Genomic DNA, 20,147 nt, shown 5'->3' with positions numbered 1-20,147 from the left:
CAATCCAGTCGATCAGATCAAAATACTATTTTAACCTTATTAAAATTAGGGTGTGGGCCTGATCGAGCACGAGCGTAAAATAATTAGAAGTTGAATCAATATGGGCAGTTGTGCAAGGGCGAGTAAATTTGCAGATGACTAAGAGAGGGGAGCGATCATTTTGTCATTTTCTTAAATTATTTTGTATCATTGTAAAAATATTATTATTTTATATGTGAGTGATTTCAGCAATGAACAAAGTGATTTTGATTCAGTGAAAGTTATTTTCAAACCTGCCATAATATTTTACGATGTGATTTTAGAAATGACAAGAAAAAAAAAAGGATTTTGACTGTGTTAAAATATTTTAAAACCCGCCTTAAACTTTACCTGAAAAGGAAAAACTTATCCTTTTGCAAGTGATGCACTTCAAATACTCATTCCATCATGGGAAGAGTGGTGTTGAAATCTCACATAAGCATGCATGCGCATTTATGAGGTCCAGCTTCTCAAATTACTGAATCCACATGATAGTTGTGATGCGCCCCAACATAAATAATAAGAGTAAGAAAAGTGGCTAAAGCCCAAAGGAATGATGCAGCTGCAGGCAGTCAACCCTGTAGCTCTATTGCCCGCACTCGCAGTGTTGACTTACAAACACTACGTACTTGGGGGAGAGCGGCGAAAATTGATGCCACTAATTATACATGGTCAGTTAGACGTATTCCGATACATGTAGTTGTTATTTGAAAACAAAAGGGAAGAGAGCTTGGGAATTGGAAATGTTGGGGAGAGCACCATTTACTGCATTGTAATAGAACAGATGAATTCATTTATTACCTTCTCAACTACCGCCTTCACCCTTCCCATTAAACTCCTTCACCTTCACCTTCACAGCTATATCAATACCAGCCACCAGACCTCCTTATTCACGCACTCAAACAAGCTGATCGGGATCCCATTAAGTAGAATGTTGATGGGCAATCTCAAGTTCTGTTGTTACAGCATGGCGGTTGTTATGGCCATGGGGATGGTGCTCTTTGGTGCTGCAGTTGGCCAATTTGCACAAGGTGGGGATGGGGGGAGAAGGGCGGAGATGGTACCCGCCATGTTCGTTTTTGGCGACTCTCTCATTGACAATGGAAATAACAACAATCTTCCTTCTTTCGCCAAAGCCAACTATTTCCCCTACGGCATCGATTTCAATGGGGGCCCAACTGGCCGCTTCTCCAATGGCTACACCATGGTCGATGAAATAGGTATGTGCATGTAGTAATCACTAATATTGTAAACTAAACTAACTAGTACTTGCAAAGATGTGGATGTCAAAATGCTTTCTTTTTTCTTATGCATGCAGCGGAGCTGCTAGGACTCCCATTAGTTCCCGCCTTCTCTGAAGCTTCGGGAGCCCAGTCCCTGCACGGAGTCAACTATGCATCCGCTGCCGCAGGCATTCTTGATGTTACGGGAAGGAACTTTGTAAGCAATGCATATATGAATCACTATTTGGCAGTTTACTGATCTTTATTAGTAATAAATAATTATTGGTATTATGGATCGTCAGGTGGGCCGCATACCCTTCAATCAACAGATCAGGAACTTTGAGAACACGCTCGATCAGGTTAGTAACAATCTAGGGGCGGCCAACGTGGAACAGTCCATCGAACAGTGCATATTCTTTGTGGGAATGGGGAGCAACGACTACCTTAACAACTATCTCATGCCCAATTACCCCACCCGGAATCAGTATAATGGTCAGCAGTACGCGGATCTGTTGGTGAACCAGTACTCGCAGCAGCTCACTAGGCTTTACAATCTGGGAGGCAGAAGGTTTGTGATTGCAGGGTTGGGGCTCATGGGGTGCATTCCAAGCATCTTGGCACAGAGCGCCACGGGAAGCTGCTCGGAAGAAGTGAACCAACTTGTTCGACCTTTCAATGTCAACGTGAAGGCGATGATAAACCAGCTGAATACCAACCTTCCAGGGGCAAGATTTACTTACATTGACATAGAAAGCATGTTCCAGGACCTGCTTGTCAACTCTAGATTCTATGGGTTGAGCGTGGTGAACAGGGGATGCTGTGGAATTGGCAGGAACAGAGGCCAAATCACGTGCCTCCCCTTCCAAACCCCCTGTCCAAATCGAGATCAGTACATCTTTTGGGATGCCTTCCATCCCACCGAAGCAGTTAACATTCTCATGGCCAGGAGGGCCTTTAATGGCGACCAATCCGTTATTTATCCTTTCAATCTCCAGCAGCTCGCTACTCTCTGACCCAACCCATCTACCTTTTTAACCCTCAACGCCATTGATGATGCATGGCACAATTTTCTTGAAGAAATTGCATCACTTTGTAGTTTCCTACAATGATTGTCATGTAATGTCTTCTTATAACAGGCAATGCAAGAGTACATTTACTAGTTTCGGAACAGGGGGTATTGTATTGTATGCAATGGTCAAAACGAGGAATCTCTCTGTTTTTACTATTCTGTATGGCAATAAAGACAAAATGGTTTTGCATAAAATAAACAAGCTCCTTGACAGATAAAATATTAATAATCCTTGAATTGAAAATTGAAAAAAAACGAGATCTCCAAAACAGGGGAAGTGGGATACGGCTATGGGCAAAAAGGTCTGCCCTGGCGAGTCCTATGGCTTGGAATGTTGAAGTGCCTGATCCTCCCCTGTTGTTCCCTCAGATATCCTTCGCAGAGAAAAGCCATGGAGAATTTGTCCTCCACCACTCTGTCCACGTCATGAACAAACACATCAGTGTCACCCTCCACTCTGTTCCTGGCCATGAGGCCAGCCGTGTAGATTGCGCTCATCCTTCCGGGGGCCTCGTTGAAGTACCCAGTGGGCGCATCCACCATAATCAAGTCCCATTCCATGTCGTAAACTTCGCTTGGGAACCTTTTGAGCGCGAGCTGGCACTTGGAAAATCTTGGGTCTCCCACCGCCCGGCACTCTTCTTCCATTCCCATCTTCATCAGCTCATCCGCCTCATGGACCTTGGTGTCGTAATGCACGTGATAAGCTTCCAGCGAGGGCAACCGCTGCTGTATTTGGTGGATCCATGCCTCGTCTTCTTCCAGAAAGACTGTGCGGCCTCCATGGTTGAGAGCCGTCCACATGAGGCTGTCGTGGCCCAGCCCGAAAACCAGGAAGTTGCAGGGGGACTTTCTTTGCAGGATTGTGGCGGACACCGAGATTTCGTTGAGGGTTTGCTGGGGGGTTATGTTGGTGGTTGCGTAGTGGATGAGAGCGTTGGCCAAAGAAGGCGGGGTTTTTGTGCAACTTGGAGTGAAGGGAAGAGTCAGAGAGGGGCAGGCTGATTCTGCTTCTTCTGTCAAATTGGAAACATGGGTTTGTGCAACGGGGGATGGCTGAGAAGATTGAAAACCCGACCTAATTACTAATAAGAGGATGGAAAGAAAGAGAAATAGAAGAAGAATGAGCTTAAGATTAATGGAGAGTGGGGCTCTGGACCTGCTGCTCATTGTTACTTCGCTTTGCTGGGCTGAAGATATTGTGCAATGCCGCCGATGGAAGAGCTACGGCATTGCATTCAATTCAATTCAATCTGAGGCATTTATGACAACACAAAATTGCAGTGGAAGAATTACAAAAGTAGAGTTGAAGCAAAGGAGAGATGTTGACAAGGTGGTGGTTAGGACAGGAGTGTACTGTTGGTTTGGTGGAAAATTTTACAGAGTTGGTGGACCTGCTAAATAGCTCCCTACTAAAATCTTGTTTCTGGGAAGGGAGGGCATATTACAATCTTAATAATAATATTTATATGCTTATAGAATGAAAGTGAAATTGGAATCATTTTATTTTATTTGTGTTGTCACTTGTTTGGTGGGGCAAAATTGCTAATACAAAAAATGGAAGATGGAAACGTGGTGTGGTTGGAGATTCGGTGAGATCAATTATGCCTATGTGTCTTGGGTTGTTGCTTAATAATAAATCAATGATCCAAAAAGCTTTGTTTTGCTGTTGCTTGCATTTAGCACTCATTTGCGGGAAAGGTCGAGTGGCTTCCACCTGTGTTTTAAAATATGATGTTTATGATTTTGTCTCTAAATTTTTAGATAATAATTATTTCTAAAAAATAATTTATTTCAAAAGATAATACCAAAAATTTTCATTAAGGAAAATTGCAGCAAATTTTTTTTATGTATTTCAAAATATGTCACATTTTTTTTAAATTTTCAAATATAGTATAATTTTCACTCATATCAATCGTATATCAGAGGTATATCCCATACATATATTAGTAGTCAAAATATATTACAAATATATATCATTTGGGAAAAGTAGTCATTTTAACATTTGAGCTCCATTTTTGTTTAGAGTGCTATATTTGAAAAAATTAAATGGGATTGCTGTTTGCTAATTTTACTGAATGTTTGGTCATATTTGCAAATGTCCATAAATTAAAGAACAAAAACTTAAAATTTTATAAAAAGAAATGAAAAAGAAAAGAAAAGAAAAGGGAGGCTACTAGGGTTGAAGTCGAAGTCGCGTCCATATCTTAAAACCCTCAGTATTCAAACAGATTGTGGCGCCACACGCGTCTGTCTGTTGAAGAAGAGGAAGAGGAATCCCTCCTTCGCGCTGAGAGAATGAAATTCGCGGTCAAGGCATGGAGCAACGGCAAGGCGCGCACCGGTGTTCTACAGCTCGGCAACTGCCCTACCGCCATAGAAACTCCTGCATTACTTCTCTCTACTCGTAAAGGACTGCTCAATTTCATCTCTCCTGATCTTCTTCCCTCTCTCCCCTCCCCTGATTCTCATCTCCTCCAATTCAGTCCTCTTCACTTGTAAGTATTGCTCCATTTCATCTTTTCCTTTTTATTCCGTTTGCGTCTGATGTAGTGATCGCGTGTTCCTCAATTGGAGCGCCACTGCAGGAGAGACTGCTCTAGTTTGTTGCATGGATTTTATTTTCATTTATTCGTTCTCTCATTCCTTAGGACTTTTTGTCTCTGCGAGGACTACTCGAGAACCAAAAACTATCTACTATCACAAGAAGTTCATACTTAGTGATAACCGTGTGGTGCTTTTTTGAAATATTTCGGATTTCAAAACCCAAAAGGAATGTGTCTTGGTGATTGCCGTAATAGTACTCTGTGTAGGAAAGGATGTTTTTGCATGCTACAGTTACTGGCGGTGGATGCAGAATTTGTGATCATGGAAATTGAAATGAGAACTGTATCGTGGTGGCTCTAAAATGAATGAATAGTTACGTTTAGGAAGCAACGACTAATTTATGGTTTCGTGACTCGTGCCCTAGGATGTACCGGAATTGTTTATCTATGGATTCTTTATAAGCTTTTGTATCCAGCAAACAACCTTCGAGTAAATTTTGTAAGCCATTACTTTTTATCTGTTTTTGGTCATTGATTTAACATTCATAATAAAATAAAATTTTAACTCGTACACGACATGCTGTATTGAATATTTGATTCTCTCTCTAGAATTTTAAAATGAGTTATTTTTTTGTACTGGTATATCAATTCATGATCATGTACGTTGTTTCTCGTTGTTAGTGGCAGTTCTCTTTATATACATTTTATGCTTCTGTTACAGCTGTCTTGTCTCTGCTTATATTGTCATCTTGTATTAAAAAGTGGCTTTATTTCACTGTTACTCTAGACATAACAATGGAAAAAACGAAAGAAAATGTTTCAACTATCACATGAAAATAGTTGTTTTTAATTGATTATTTGTCTACTGTTAGTCACATTGACTTTTTTATCGTTTAAATCTTAGCTTGGAAGGCCCTTCCTCGAAAACAATATCAAGTATAGGAGGACTGCAACATTTACTTGGTTTACATGAATATGGATTTGCAGCAGTAGCAAGGGACTCTGTTTGGTGCCTTCCAGAATGTGACGCTGCCAATAAATTTGGAGCATCTTTTGAGACTACTTGTGGTCGTCGTTTGGTAATGGATTCTCATTGTTTCTTTTCATATCAACTTTTGCTATCCCTTCCATTATTATCTGGTTTGGGAAGCAAGTTTCTAAATTCTCTTTGCAATTGTAGATTAGACCTGTTGAATACATTGAAATGATTTCATCCTTGAGACCAGACATTTGGGCCTCCTTGGCTGATGAGGTGCCATCATGGGTTTCAGATAAAAGAAATAAAACATCAGTGGATCGAACTGTGAAATGGCTTGATGAATGCATCACTTCGAACTCAGTAAGAATGCTAGAATGACCCATTTATTGTATTAGTTGTATCCACATCTAATATTATGTCATGAGATGGTTGTTTGAGACTTCCGAGTTTTGAGTATCTTTCTAATGGCTTTCAGCCCTCTAAATCAGAAGTACTGGCCTATTACACATGCAGTGGGATAAGAAAATGCTGTGTTTAAATTTTTCGTCTGAGATACTTTTAAGACAGGGCACCTCAAGTCATACTACTGTTATCTTGTATATTTTCATCGATTCAAAAGCAATGGTGGTAACCCTGTCATGATCAATGATAACATTTAGTTTTTTAAAGTACGTCTAGGTTTGGTACTTTGTATATTTCATTTTTACCTATGATGTCATGCATGAAACAAGAAATTTATTTATTATAATGAAGACAGGTGGGGCTGTTTTTGGAGCTATTGTGGGAGGCAATGATGTAGAAGAACGCCAAAGATGTGCTGCGGAGGTGATTAAGCGTAATGTATCAGGTTCAATAACTCGTCCTTTGTTATTTAAGGGTGAAATAGTGGTAATAAGTTAAAGACTCCATGTTCGGAGAACTGATTCTGAGTAATATAAATTTCTAGCTTCTCCCAAGATTTGCCTTGGCTATCAAAGTTATTAACATCTATTTTGTATCATGTTTTTAGACACAAAGTTTATAAATCATTAGCATTACAAATAAAATTTTGAATAGAATTGCCAATATTTGTGTTCCTTCTTATCATAATACCTTATAGAGTATGGAAGGAAAGATTATTTCTCCTGTCTTCCTTAAAAAATATTTCTCAATAATCAATATTATTATTTTTAGTTCTATTTATCATTCATATCTTGGCTTCCAACTTTCTGGTATAATTTCTCAGTTTGAACCAACAAAAATTTTTTTGGTAGGTTACTGGATTGGAGGATTTGGGCTTGGAGAGAGCATGGATGAGCGTCCTGCTCTTCTTGATGCTGTCACGGTAAGGATTTGGCTTATTGTGTTGTTAAGTTTGTTTTTTGGAGTATCACCCTTCTTTTCTTTTCTTTCACCAAGTCAGAATGTGGATGTTTTGCCTGTGAGCCATAGTAGCTAATGAGCTGAACTTTGAATCTCAACAGTAGCAAGTTGGATTTGTTTGTATAGTCTCTCTTTGGACTGCAGGCCTATTTGTTGGAGCTTGCTCTTGTTTGCTGCCTTGTTTGAAGTCATTCTATTCTGTTTATTTCGTAGGCCTGGATGATATGTTTTTCCTCTACGAAGACAAAAAGGGAAAATAATTAGATAATGTAGCAAATCAAGGTAGATGAGATTTTTAATTAAAGGGAATTGCACAATGATATATTCTCTTTAGTTTCATGTTCCTTGATGAATTCTTTTCCTACATAAAAACGAAGAGTAGCACCAGTTTCTCTCTTTGGGGCGAGATCAATTTGTTTGGAGCTTGCTCTTGTTTGCCAGTCGCCACTTTGTTTGAAGTTATTTCCATTCTCTTTACTTTCTTATCCCTTGACAAGTTTTTTCCTATATAAAAACAAAATAGGAAATAGAAAATTACATAATGTTCTCTATCAAGGTTGATTAGAATTGTGATTAAGAGTACTGCACTGCACTGTGATCTGAATAAAAAAACCATGCTTAGCAATTTTGTTCAATGATTTGCTCTATGTTTCTCCCCATAACTTCCCTTCAGTTTCCTTAATTTTTTTCTCCTTTTATTGTCTTTACTTTCTGTGTTCTAAGTAGCTCTATATCCAAGATATGTTGCCTCGTCAAATCACTAGAGACGTCCTCACCACTTTTGTTATACATTCTCTTTCATGAGTTTTTGCAGCATCAGTATTGTAAACCATATCGAAGTTATTATTTTTTGATAAGGAAATGTATTTCTAGCAATTCTTTCATTGCTTGAACAGGGTATTTTACCAGAGGAAATGCCACGCATGATCTGTGGGCTTGGACTTCCAGGTATAGTTTTTCAATCTTTTAGTTCTGAGTCGCTTGAAGTATATGTTGTGTCTTGACTTTCGGTTGGATTTCTGTGTCCGGCCTATGGAAGCTGAAAATTGATTATACCCTGATTTCTTAACTAGCCTCTTATAGTGGCGCATCTTCTTTCCCTTAAAGAATAGAATGGGTCATTTCAGTTATTAGATGTAAAAGAGTTTATTTAATAAATATATTTTTAATATTTTAATGGGACCTAAACTTTTAAAGGTATAATTGGTTCATGGTTTCTGCTGGCTTAGATTTGTGTAGCTTGTGACTAAGAAGTTTGGTTTCGGAGATTGTTGTCGCTCTTACTTAGTAGTGTAAACTGTATGATCTTTTTTGTAATTATAGTTTGAGTTCTCTGTGCCACCTGAAAGACCTTTTTGCAATCCTTTCTTATTCAATAAAATTAGTGTAGTCACATGCATGAAACTTGAATCTATATGGTTTGAGTTTATATGGTTAGTAAATCCATCGCTTAAATCAATTAAATACGCATGATTTGTCAATCACAAACTATAGAACTCAACTTGTGAGGTGAGGTAATACGCCTGATATGATGCTGGTTGGCCAATGAACAAATTAGTGATTGGGTTACCGTTCAAATAATCTTGTTGTGCCTCCACCCTTTGATGTATGCAGAGGTTTTTACTCTGAATAGATTCTCGTCACAAACAAAATTTTATTTTGATATACCTCTGATTTGATCTTGCAGAGGAGATCTTGCAGGGTATTGCTGCTGGAGTCGATCTCTTTGACTCTGCGTACGTTATCCATTTTAACTGTAGTTTGTCCATCAGTGATTTTCATTGCTGATTATACTATCTAAATAGTTGCATAAATGTGTTGCAGGTACATATATCATTTAACTATTGGAGGCTTTGCTCTCACCTTCCCACTTAATGGAATTGTGGAGAAAGTGCCTGATCTGCACCTTAACGATAATGGAAGTGATCTGACAAAGATCAACCTAAGAGCAACACTTTATCGGTAATTTTGCCAGTGCTTCATCGCTATTCTTGCTTGAGTATTGATTTTCCAATATTTAATTCCTTTTCCTTTATGTTATTATCGAATCATGGATCCGAATTCGTTCAGGAAAGATACATCACCAATCCTTGAGGGCTGTGACTGCTATACTTGCCTAAACCATACGAAGGCTTATATAAATCACTTACTAAATGTTCATGAAATGCTGGCTCAGATACTGCTGGAGATGTATGAACATTTCAGTTCTCAAAAAACACTTGGGTTCGGTCTCGATTTTCATTCTCATACTAATTCTTCTCATCTTATTGCAGTCATAATACTCATCATTATTTAGGATTCTTTCGATCAATCAGGGAAGCAATCGAAGCAGGCAAATTTCAGCAATATCATCAGAAATTCGTTGAGGTTAGGCGCAATCATCTAGCCTTCCCGGCATTAGCAATCAGCTCATGACACGCTCGCCAAAGAAGTAATTTAATATTGAAAAGAATGTATTGTTTCATTAAAATGTAATACGAGCTGATTATAGTATATTAGCAGCAAGTATAAATGGTCACTCCAAATTCTCGTCTTCAGAATTCCTTCGGTAGTAGCATCTTAATGGTGGTATGGTCTATCTAGCATCAAAGTTCTTTTGTTGATCATGTAATCTAATAACTGATTAGACTTATTCATCAATAGGGATTTAGAAAGGCACAACAATTTTAAGGATAAAATAGGCCAGAACACCTTAGCTACTAAAGGAGTATCATGTGGTTTTTTTCTTCTTGTACAAAAAGACCTTTGCGACTATATAGAAGCATGTTTAGCAAAGACTTCTATTGGTATCAGAAACCAAAATTACAGGGTGGCTGCAGAATACGTCTGGAATAGATAAGACAAAATCATCTTGTAGTTGCCAGTTTCAATACCAGTATTGGGATCGACAAAATAAGGTACCTGTTATGATTTAGATATTTATTAATAGCACAGATAAGGAAGGTAATAATCAATGAGCAATATATATAAACGATTGAAACAAAGACAACAGACATCATTCAGCATAAGAGCAATGGAAGTATTATCTTCAATATTTCTAAGTGGAGATTTTGCAACATCTGCTAGACTCAAAACTATTTGGTTTTGAGATATTTATGTATTTCTTGAAAGTACTCATGTATTTATTGTTCATGGAAATCTTTATGACGAAGCAACCTCAAATTTTCACAAAAAATCCTCACCATGGATGCTCTTCGTTTGGGAAGAAACTCAGAAAATGAGCCATTAAGAACGATGAATATGGAAGACAAAAGAGAAAATCAAAAGCGATTTGGCAATGCTGGAGGGCAAATATAAACACATTAAAAAAATTGGAAAGGATATTAACGGGCGGTTAGTTGTGATTTGTCCAAAAGAAGGCATTGATTGCATGACTGGAAAGTTGAATATTGAAGAAAACGGGTTCTTGGAAAACAAAATAAATGGAGGCTTTAATGAAAAGGAGCAAAAAAAAAACGAGAAGGAATTTAATGTGTAAAAACAGGAAGATTGAGGAGGTAAGAGGTGGTGTTAATTACAAGAGAAGAGAGGGCGGGAAGTGGGAGAAAGGGGAAAATCTTTAAGAAGCTATTAAATAGTTAGATAGCTTCACAATAAATAAAGTCTCTCGAGCATTTAAAAAAGGAAGTTTGAAGGAAAAAGTTAAAAACGCGGTTGGTGGAAATTTTCTAATACTCAGAGGTGCCTGCTCTTTCCATTTACCCTATAAATTTTCATTCATAAATAATTCTTTAATATTGTTGAAAAACTTAAATTTTAAAGCGGTGGGAACAGGGAGTAAGCTGGAAAAGCTAAAATTGAATGTTAATGAGGTGCAAGTTCCAAGATAAACGATAGTTGATAATGAAGAGATGAAACACTCACCTTAACAAATCTAGTTTGTCTAGTATGGTGTTAACGTGTATTAAGGGGTTTTTACTTGGCTTTCGAGGCTTTTTTGGGGGGGTTTTTAGCCAAATCTAGACTACACAATGCTGGTGTAAAGTGGAGATATTTTTTGGCAGCAAAGAGAAGAGTCGTCGTTTTTGGTATTTCTAAAGCTTCTTCTAGGAGGAAGGTTCGCTTGAACTTGAAGGTAAGTGAATTCTTAGGGAACGAAGAACTACTGTCTTCCATCATCTTTCAGTTCTCGTGTTGGGAGATGGATTCTGCATTTTCATCTTTTGGTTCTTGGGGTCGCCTTACTTATTTTTCAAGGGATGTAACTATTTAATGATGATTGTAACTTTTAACACAGTTTTGTTTCACCAACCAAAAAAAAAAAAATCACAGAAAGAAATTAAAAAGGAAGAAGCCGTAATGCTTGATATGTTAATTATCTTATAGAAAACGAAAATAACTATAAAGTTAAAATAGACACCTCAAGGGATGATCCATGCAATTTTCATGCTCTCTTCAAGCAATTTTGACAATAGATGGGAAATAATATTTACTCTCATGAGGTCCACATGCTCATGCTCTACTTCTATGCAATTTTAGGCAAAGGTCACACGTATGTGAGCCACATATGCTCATGCACTCCTTATTTATGAAATCTTCACAATATATTAAGGAAAAGATGCCAATTTTACTCCTAAACAATAACCTGAAGAACATGCAGAAATTCATTCAGACAGAATCCATAACAATCATAGTAACGTGGGTAGTGTAGTCAGTAGCGAACCTCTTTAGATCCGGAAACGTCAAGGAGTAACTTTGTCCGTAAAGATCCTCGTCCCACATTATGGAGGATGTAAGGAAGCTCCAACTCACATAATGCCTCGCGCACAATTCGAGCATACTGGAAAGTTAAGCAGTATGTAATTTACCTCAATATATCAAAATTGTTACAAAACACTACAATATATTAGAGTATATACACTAAATATTTGAGAACGTTTATTGATCCATTGACATTCTTCAACCAAAATATAATCAGAAAAAAGTATAAAAAGATTGGAAAAATTATATATACAAATAATCTGATTCAATCCTGCAGTTTGAGAATGGAAAATATCCATGCTACTAATCTGGATACTCAGCATATTTATGCAATATTAATACAGTACTAACACAACCAACTATTATTCAGTTGCCAATTTCCAATCTAACAGACCCTAACTACCAAAAACAAACCACCGGACTAAGCAAGCTGACAGAGGTAACAATAAAACAGAGTAATTTAGCTGCTAACAACAGGTGATATCCCCACAACCTACTGTTAAGCATTACAATAATGATCAAAGCTAATGTAAATTTACTGAGGTCGTAGATGAACTTGAGAAGGTAGGTAAACACACTACAGGCATATGCATTAATGGAGGATAGCTAATCATCGTACCGGATTGTTTTCATATGAGAAAAGTTCCAATTTTTTGGGCGGTGGGTCTGGTGCAGCCTTTCCCCACAACGTCATTCCTCTACCAGCCCTAAGAATTGTTGGCACCCACCCCGTGAACAATGTACTGCATAAACAAATATTTAGATCACGGAGGAAAGGGACTGAATAGTTTCAACTAAAAATTTAAAAAAAGGGAGGAAGAAAGAAAAATTCCAGCATTGAAGTTCCCTATGCATTGATATGCACACCGCACACAACATCCGTTATAGTGGAAACCTCTGTTGAAGATTGTGAGAACCAACATGGACTTAACTCTTAAGACACAGTTTCTTCTTAAAGCAAAAAGGGCTATATTGCAATCTCTTTCAGTTGGGGTACGTCTGATTCGTTTCAATATACTGCTATGTACACAACACAAAGAACTAAGTGCAGCTTCACCAGTTCAACATCAATTTGGTTTAATAACTGTCCAAAAAAAAAACGCTGCAGATAGTACAACTAAATTAATTTTGCTTGTTATTAAGGAGTCACAAACTTCCCAACTTAATACTACTTTATCTAAAACGCACTGAACTACAATGTTTGGATCCAATGCATTGGTGTTGGTATAAACATATTCATACTGGTAATTAGGTTAAGAACATAATTAATTACCCATGCCTATCTTGGATAAACCTATTTTAAATGCAACATAAATTTAATAAGTACAAATTATCAGTTCAATCAACTCTCAAACTTATTCTCCCAGAAAACTATAACAATCTCAATAACAAGAAAGTTCAGACGTCCAATTACCTTGCTAGAAGCCCTGTTGAGGGGTTTCTACCATTTCCATACTGCTGAAAGAGGTATTTCACGATATCACCTATGAGTAAATAGAGAACACGTGAATTTTATAGAACAATCAAATAGCACAGAAGCTGGCCAACGAAAGTGCAAGACAACAAGGAAAACGAAAGAATATTTTGAAAGTCCAAATTATCTTAACAACTATTACTTGATGTAATACAAAGTAAACACTGAATCTTATACAAATTCTGGTCCAGTTTGTTCCACTTTTCTAATACATTGAACTAAGTATCCATTTTCTACCCTTTTTCATTAATTTTGCAATATAATATTAGAACGATGTCATCGGAACAACTATTATTGTAACTGCTGGTGATTCTATATAAGATCTGTGTCAATGAAAATACAAAGTACCATAAAACTATAGTTCCGGAAATTTTACCAGATAACTTGAACTGTCAGCATTAGCAGTTAGACTTGAATTAAAACCTATATTATTATGATTCATCAATAAGATGACTGTTCTCAACTAGCTTGGTACCTAAAAGTTTAAATGCTTAAATTTACAGGTCCACTAATTAAGTCCAAACCAGTTACAACTAAATTTCTAAAAATTAAGAATTTAAAACAACAGCACATAACAGCACATATCGCTTTCAGTGGATTTTTTAATCTCACTGGATATCACCATTTATCAACCAAATACAGGTCAGATATTTCATTTCATAACTTTCTATTGCACCTCGAACGAGTTTAAGAAGAATGCCTATCATTCCCGCTCCAAATAAAAATGCAGCAAATAAATAAATAAATAACACTAATCAGAAATTGCATAAATGGAATCTGAAAATTTCTTCATGTTTCAGTTTTTAAATGCATAATAGCTTCTTGATTCTTGCGAGTTTTGATTTATTACATCACAGGCAAAGAAGAAAAATAAGAAGCTGTTATCAAAAGACGTTAAGCTACTGAAAGAAGCAGCAGCTACTCGTATCACATCATCTTTTTTCAGCCTGTATCACAAATAATCGTTCTTTCTTGCAATTATTTTTTGAAGATGATCCATATCCTTGTCATGTGTGCCCTTCTTTTCCAACATAACATGATGTCTCGTTTCTTGTTTCTTATTTGAAGGTGGAGAACGAATAATGGGAAAAAACTATGTGAACTTGAGGTCTCATGTCTTTTAAAGCCTCCTCTTGCAGTGTCCTATCCAAAGCTTTTTGTAACTATCGTTATTTTATCTAATTGAGAGATTTTGTATCTCATTTAGCCTTGAATGGGAGGATACCTTATCTTCCCCTTCGTACCTATCCATCTTTAAAGAACAGTTTTGGTTCATTAAAAATGATAAATTTATCCGGTGAAAGTGGATTGTAATCTTTTCTCCAAACTCCACAGCATCCCCCCACTCCATTCACACATACTCCATAGAAATGCAAAAAGTTGTAAATAATGTTTAAAAACACTGGATACTCACATGGAACTTATAAATGGATGAAAGCGGATATGATAACAACTTTCTATTCCTTATGGTAATTATACAGTAGAAAGAAATTGTGGATAAGCCCCATTGTTGCAAAATTAAGACTCAGAATTCAGAACGCACAAGTTGATATACACCAATCCACCCACGCCAAACAATAACAATCACAATAAAAAACGTGAATTAAAGCAATAAAGGATAAGAAAAGTAAAGGAATGTGGATACCATATCGATAGGAAGCTTCATCACTTACCACTTTCATACATTGAAGTACCAGTATTTGGATCGGTAAGGAACGGAAACCTGCATTTATAAATCTTAACTAAGTACATGAAGTGAAATTTTTAAAAAGCTATATTTTATAACTGAAAGTGTCCTAACCAACAACACACATCTCGACTAGTCAGATAGAACAATTGTTTCACCATTCAACGCACATATTAGAAAACTCATAGCATTGCTAATACTCTAGTTAGATAGCTACTATAGTGTACTCATGACTTTAAAGGCATTTGAGTTTACAACTTATCCTTTGAACATTTGGCTAATTCGAGGCAGTTTCTTAGAAACTATATATTAGTATGTCGGGAAGAAATAGACATTAACAACTTTTATATTAAACATTTTAATATACTTTTTATTAAATACCTCCATTTGTTACGTGATACCATAAATCATATCAATGATGGAGGTGTACAGGACAAGACTTTATCATGTACTTCAATTTTCCTCGACATTTTTTTATGGTAACAAATCGATATGAATTTGTACTGATTAGTTATATGTTAATTTTGATTTAATTAGGTAAGGATTTGTTTTCTTTTACCAGTAGAGAAACAGAACTTTTAACTCCATGGCACCTTAAAATTTTCTTGAATAAACTGAAATGTGGACTAAATAGAAAGAACCACATACTGCTCTTTGCCACCACATTTCTTAACTATGTCCCGATGTCGAATGGAACCCTTAGGACAAGGATAAACCTGCAGAATAGGCTAGTAAGTTTGGAGCAGCTAATATATTGAGCTACTCTTTGATGCAAAGCATTAACTGTGGACTAAATATTTGAAGCAAACAAAATGTGATAATTTTACAGGAATCAATGTTTTGAAATCAATTAAAGCTCATTCTTTCCTTAATTTGAATTTTGACCTAATAATAAATACAGAGATTGATTTGGAAAGATATGATGTCATATATACTAACATCTCATCCCCGGCAATTTTGTTTTGACTTAGGATTTAAAATTGAAAATTTAATAAGAAGGTATAGCTCACAGGCCCCACAAATGATCAGAGAAGTAGAAGCTTCCATCACGAATAAATTAGTCTATAGAAATTCCACCTAATAATTATAATAAGACAGTTCAGGCAAACATATCTTCAACAGCATTGAACCATAGTGCTTTCACGTTTAAACAGAAAAAAGGAGAGAGAGAGAGAGAGAGAGAGGAGGAGGAGGAAAAGCCTGCTATAAGACAGTTATGTTGAAGTATCTCGAAAGAAAATAAATGTGTTCCTTCTAATAGAGAAAACTAACTAAAATGCCAGTTTCCTGAAATTCTTGGATATTTATTCTCAGTCAAAGAAAATTGTTTTTTTTTTTTTATATGAAACAAAGGATGTATGGAACTAAAGAAAGAGACAACCTAAGGGCCAGGAAGAGAGAACCCCCTCCTCCAAAAAGAGCTAGTACAGTGTAGCCTTCCATTCTTGGACAATCATGGCTAGGAAAATATTGTATAACATTATATAGCTGCTAGCAGTATAGACAGGAAAATATGCAGCCATGTATCCTTCTCACATTGGATTGAATCAGATGGTCACACTACATATAAAACATCAGTGATAGGAATTAGGAACTTCTTTTAGAAAATCAGAAAGCCGGTTGTTGCAGGTGGAAATAGGGAAATTTCGTACAGAAATAAATTCGTCATAGAGCTACAGGAAGCAATCAAAACCAAGTTTTTCATTCATTTAAGACAAAGTAAAAGCTAGATACCTAGTCAAGAGTTTTTTTAAAAATCATTTCCAATAAAATCCATTTGCGTGAAATAAATCCCTTTTAGGTACCAGGATGATTTAAAGTCTAAAATAAACCAGAGATGCATAAAGTTAACAGCTCAAATTTTAAATTATACTTATATATGGGATATTGATACAACAATAAATAAGTAAACCAAATTCATTTCATACCTCTACTGCAAGATCCAGTTCAGTCAAGGCCTCACGAACCCTCCTGCAAAAGGGGCATGCCTCTGCTGACAAATAATATTTGAAATGACAAAACTTGGTAAATACTGCCTACTCAAAAGCTAAAAATAACATACTCCAGGAAAAACTTGGAGTAGCTTATTGCACAAGTTCTTAATAGAAAACCAGGACAGTATAATCTTCAAAACTTCATTCCTTTTTTTTCTTTTTTTTTTTTCAATGAGAAACAACACTTTCATTGAGAAAAATGAAAATAGTTACAAAAGAACAACACGGGTATACAAAAAGACAGCCCAGAAAAAGCGAGCCCCCTATAGAAAAAGACTCCAATCCAAAAGAATGAGGCCTAACTGATAATTACAAAAGGCCTTAGTGACCGAACCCCATAAGGAAGTATTATATCAAATAAGTTCCCAAACATAATCCTCCGATCTCTCCACCACCTCAGTCTACTGTTCCTCTCTAACCAAATACCCCATAAAATAGCCAGAAAACAACCCTACCACAAAAAAAGACCCCTTGTCCCGAAAAGGAGGGCCAGCAGCACCTCCTCCATCAACGTCCTCCACTCTCTAGAACAGGCCCACGCCAACTCGAAACATCTAAAGAACCGAAGCCAAATATTCTGAGCAAACTGGCAGGTCCACAGTAAGTGGTCGAGATCTTCCGAGGCATTCCTACAGAGAACACACCACTGCAGACCCATACAAAAGGAAGAAAACTCCAGACCCACTGCGGACCCATTCAAAACTCCATTCCTTATTATGACCAATTCAATAAGCCAGTTTGTTTCTTGATACCTTCCTTGTAAACTCCATAAGAATCCTTCTCCTCCATGCGCAAAATATATTTCAATATTTCATTTTCTATTAACACTGAATTCCATACAGATTAAACCCCGAGATACAAGAAGATAATGTTATTTTGCTTCCAACATAAGATAGCTGCACAATCAGGAAGAGACGTTACCAAATTCATAGAGTTGCAAAGGCAACAGAGGTCCCAAATTAGTATTCCTAGTGGTGCTGCGAGAATTATCCGACACTGTTCTTGAGCCCCACGGAAGTCTTGCCAATGTAGATAAGGAAGATGTGGCTACCTGCTCTTTAGCAACAAGATGGGAGACGTCATAGAAGGATAAGAGGTTACTAGCAAGCTATACGAAGTTGCATGATTGAGAATGCAGGCAAACGCTTACAGCAACAAATAAGGTGGAAAAAATATGAGCACTTTCCTGACCAAATAAATATTTGTTTTACCTTAAACATGTTGTTTGTTCCTAGGTTACAGTTCTTTTTTTTTTTTTTAATAACAATTTCTCAAACAGCTCCTATTTTCCACTTTCTGGATAGTTTTTAGCAGATACGAAGACATCAGTTTAGCCCCCAAGCAACTTTTTCTGCCATTGACTTTCAAACAGAAACTTAAACATGTTGTTTGTTACTAGGTTACAGTTTTAGAGATGCTAGAATCTAGAGCGTTTGGTAAAGCTTGACATTCCAATGACAGAAAATAATGTAAGCACGTTGGAAGAATATTACAGTGCAAACAGGCTACATATACATATTGTTAATCCTATGTATCATGTGTGTATATCAGGATATCATCTCTGTGCGATTATGTAACGAACATTCAGAAAGTAGTCGTAGGTCTACCGTGCTCAATTGTCGGTTCTACTTTTTGCATTGATTTAATATACAAACTTAGCAACATAACTAGAACTATATCTGTCTAAATATGTTCCAGACCGAAATTGCGTATTGTAGAACAACCTAATCAATAATGATTGAAAAAATGACCGGATGAAACACTAAAATAAAGACACACATTGGTCGCGAAAAACAATCCAGAGAGCTGGTTATTAATGAAATAAAGAACGAAAGATTATTGCCTCCAAAGTAAAATTCCTTTCTCCCGAAGGATCTCCTCCCTACAATAAAAATAAACAAATTAATCAAAATGAAAAGTAATAACATGAGGAGGTAAGATTAAAGGAAATGAGAGAAAAGGATTTTGGATCCCGCTCTCTGGACTGTAAGAATCAAATGAAGAGTAGAAGTAATACGTGACAGTTCTTCAAATCTGTCGATATACAATATCCAGTTATGAACACAACTTCATCAGAAGCGCCAACTGAAAACCGTAAAAACGTGAAAATTTATATATATTCACTCACAGCGAAAAGCTTGAGCAAGGGGCAGAGATAAGATAGAAAACTTGTAGAAAGGCTGCTTCCACCGCTCGAAACTGCATTCTTTTCGCGCGAATACTGAGTTCGAGGTTCTTCAGTTTCGGCGTCTGAGTGAACAGAGTTCACGTGAAACCTGCGTCTGCGTGAAGAAATTCTCAACAATTTTGTAGAAATCGGAAAGAGATTCCGATTTTGTAGGACGGATGTGGTTGCTTCGTTGAAGCTCCGTTCGGCGCGTACGATCGTAGAGCAGTGGAGAGTGGAATATGGGGTAGTGAGAGAAAACGATGACATTCTAATTGGTTAAGGCTCAAACAAACTGGAACCTAGCCTTGCTTGGCTTCGAAATGCGGTTTATCAGGATTCTGTTCGTTTGTTTATTTGTTTATTTGCTTTTTTCTTTAATTAATTCCGTGAATATGATATAATTGTTTTTTAGAACTATTTTTAAAACCTATTATTTAAATACTGGAAAGTCTAAAAATAATTTTTCGTGTTTTTAAATTTTAAATTTTAAAAGTTAGAATTAGATTGAAAAATATAAAAAATAAATAAACTTATTATGTAATAAACTTATTTCATTTTTTAATTAGAATATGTAAAATAAAATATATTATAAATTATATAATATTATAAAATAATAATTCTACAAAATTATAATTAATAGTATTTTGTGTTGAACTAAATATTCAGCTTTTAACTATACCTAAAACGTATATTAAACAATAATGAAAATACATGAACTGTTTAATACATTGTTTAAGAAAAATAGGCTTAATATCAATATTTTTAACCATTAAACTATATTTGAGTGGTCAACGTACTTGAGCATGGTTGGACATCCATCCAAACCAAAAAGTCATGGGCTCTAATTCTCACCCGTACATATTTGTGTATTAAATATGGACAAAATTAGCTTTTTTCATTGTGGACCTGTTAACACAAGCATAG

General features: G+C 36.4%; 4 protein-coding genes across 7 annotated transcripts; 2 read left to right on the top strand and 2 right to left on the bottom strand.

Moving 5' to 3' along the window:
- The first annotated feature begins 703 nt into the window (after positions 1–703).
- Positions 704–2,291, top strand: LOC111020218 (GDSL esterase/lipase At1g71691). Its single transcript, XM_022296817.2, has 3 exons — positions 704–1,238; positions 1,337–1,458; positions 1,544–2,291. The coding sequence occupies exons 1-3, from the start codon at positions 803–805 to the stop codon at positions 2,252–2,254; spliced, it is 1,269 nt and encodes a 422-aa protein (XP_022152509.2). The 5' UTR covers positions 704–802; the 3' UTR covers positions 2,255–2,291.
- A 148-nt stretch (positions 2,292–2,439) lies between these two features.
- On the bottom strand, positions 2,440–3,654 carry LOC111020222 (glucuronoxylan 4-O-methyltransferase 3-like). The gene has a single exon (XM_022296823.2). The coding sequence runs from the start codon at positions 3,478–3,480 to the stop codon at positions 2,599–2,601; it is 882 nt and encodes a 293-aa protein (XP_022152515.1). The 5' UTR covers positions 3,481–3,654; the 3' UTR covers positions 2,440–2,598.
- An 819-nt stretch (positions 3,655–4,473) lies between these two features.
- LOC111020219 (uncharacterized) lies at positions 4,474–9,737 on the top strand. Its single transcript, XM_022296818.2, has 10 exons — positions 4,474–4,808; positions 5,761–5,935; positions 6,037–6,195; positions 6,589–6,682; positions 7,089–7,159; positions 8,094–8,145; positions 8,885–8,933; positions 9,022–9,159; positions 9,268–9,387; positions 9,471–9,737. Exons 1-10 carry the CDS (start codon positions 4,609–4,611, stop codon positions 9,610–9,612), a joined length of 1,200 nt encoding a protein of 399 aa, XP_022152510.1. The 5' UTR covers positions 4,474–4,608; the 3' UTR covers positions 9,613–9,737.
- A 124-nt stretch (positions 9,738–9,861) lies between these two features.
- LOC111020220 (Thioredoxin family protein) lies at positions 9,862–19,547 on the bottom strand. Of its 4 annotated transcripts, none has more exons than XM_022296819.2 (11): positions 19,182–19,547; positions 18,897–18,935; positions 17,975–18,104; positions 16,988–17,052; positions 16,596–16,619; positions 15,708–15,775; positions 15,046–15,095; positions 13,313–13,382; positions 12,518–12,641; positions 11,861–11,977; positions 9,862–10,098 (listed from the first exon to the last, which is right to left on the bottom strand). In XM_022296819.2, the coding sequence occupies exons 1-11, from the start codon at positions 19,488–19,490 to the stop codon at positions 10,000–10,002; spliced, it is 1,095 nt and encodes a 364-aa protein (XP_022152511.1). In that variant the 5' UTR covers positions 19,491–19,547; the 3' UTR covers positions 9,862–9,999. The 4 variants fall into 4 exon arrangements, with proteins under 4 accessions (XP_022152511.1, XP_022152512.1, XP_022152513.1 ...); XM_022296820.2 differs by having other exon boundaries at positions 16,988–17,049; XM_022296821.2 differs by lacking the exon at positions 16,596–16,619.
- Between the last annotated feature and the right edge of the window lie 600 nt (positions 19,548–20,147).

This window comes from Momordica charantia (assembly GCF_013281855.1).
Source record: "Momordica charantia cultivar OHB3-1 chromosome 4 unlocalized genomic scaffold, Mcharantia_2.0 BLBB01000004.1, whole genome shotgun sequence".
Lineage (NCBI taxonomy): Eukaryota > Viridiplantae > Streptophyta > Magnoliopsida > Cucurbitales > Cucurbitaceae > Momordica > Momordica charantia.
Note: the sequence above shows the minus strand (reverse complement) of the source record. Positions and strands in the feature narration are given on the sequence as shown.

Bases quoted from the DNA above. Each gene is read 5' to 3' on its own strand.
- LOC111020218 (XM_022296817.2), top strand. From the start codon at position 803: ATGAATTCATTTATTACCTTCTCAACTACCGCCTTCACCCTTCCCATT. The intron at 1,239-1,336 runs GTATGTGCATGT...TTATGCATGCAG, and splicing joins CACCATGGTCGATGAAATAG to CGGAGCTGCTAGGACTCCCA. The intron at 1,459-1,543 runs GTAAGCAATGCA...ATGGATCGTCAG, and splicing joins ATGTTACGGGAAGGAACTTT to GTGGGCCGCATACCCTTCAA.
- LOC111020220 (XM_022296819.2), bottom strand. From the start codon at position 19,490: ATGTCATCGTTTTCTCTCACTACCCCATATTCCACTCTCCACTGCTCT. The intron at 15,096-15,707 runs GTATGTGGTTCT...TTATAAATGCAG, and splicing joins AAATGTGGTGGCAAAGAGCA to GTTTCCGTTCCTTACCGATC. The intron at 12,642-13,312 runs GTAATTGGACGT...TTGTTTATGCAG, and splicing joins TCAACAGGGCTTCTAGCAAG to TACATTGTTCACGGGGTGGG.
- LOC111020219 (XM_022296818.2), top strand. From the start codon at position 4,609: ATGAAATTCGCGGTCAAGGCATGGAGCAACGGCAAGGCGCGCACCGGT. The intron at 7,160-8,093 runs GTAAGGATTTGG...TTGCTTGAACAG, and splicing joins CTCTTCTTGATGCTGTCACG to GGTATTTTACCAGAGGAAAT. The intron at 9,388-9,470 runs GTATGAACATTT...ATCTTATTGCAG, and splicing joins GCTCAGATACTGCTGGAGAT to TCATAATACTCATCATTATT.
- LOC111020222 (XM_022296823.2), bottom strand. From the start codon at position 3,480: ATGAGCAGCAGGTCCAGAGCCCCACTCTCCATTAATCTTAAGCTCATT.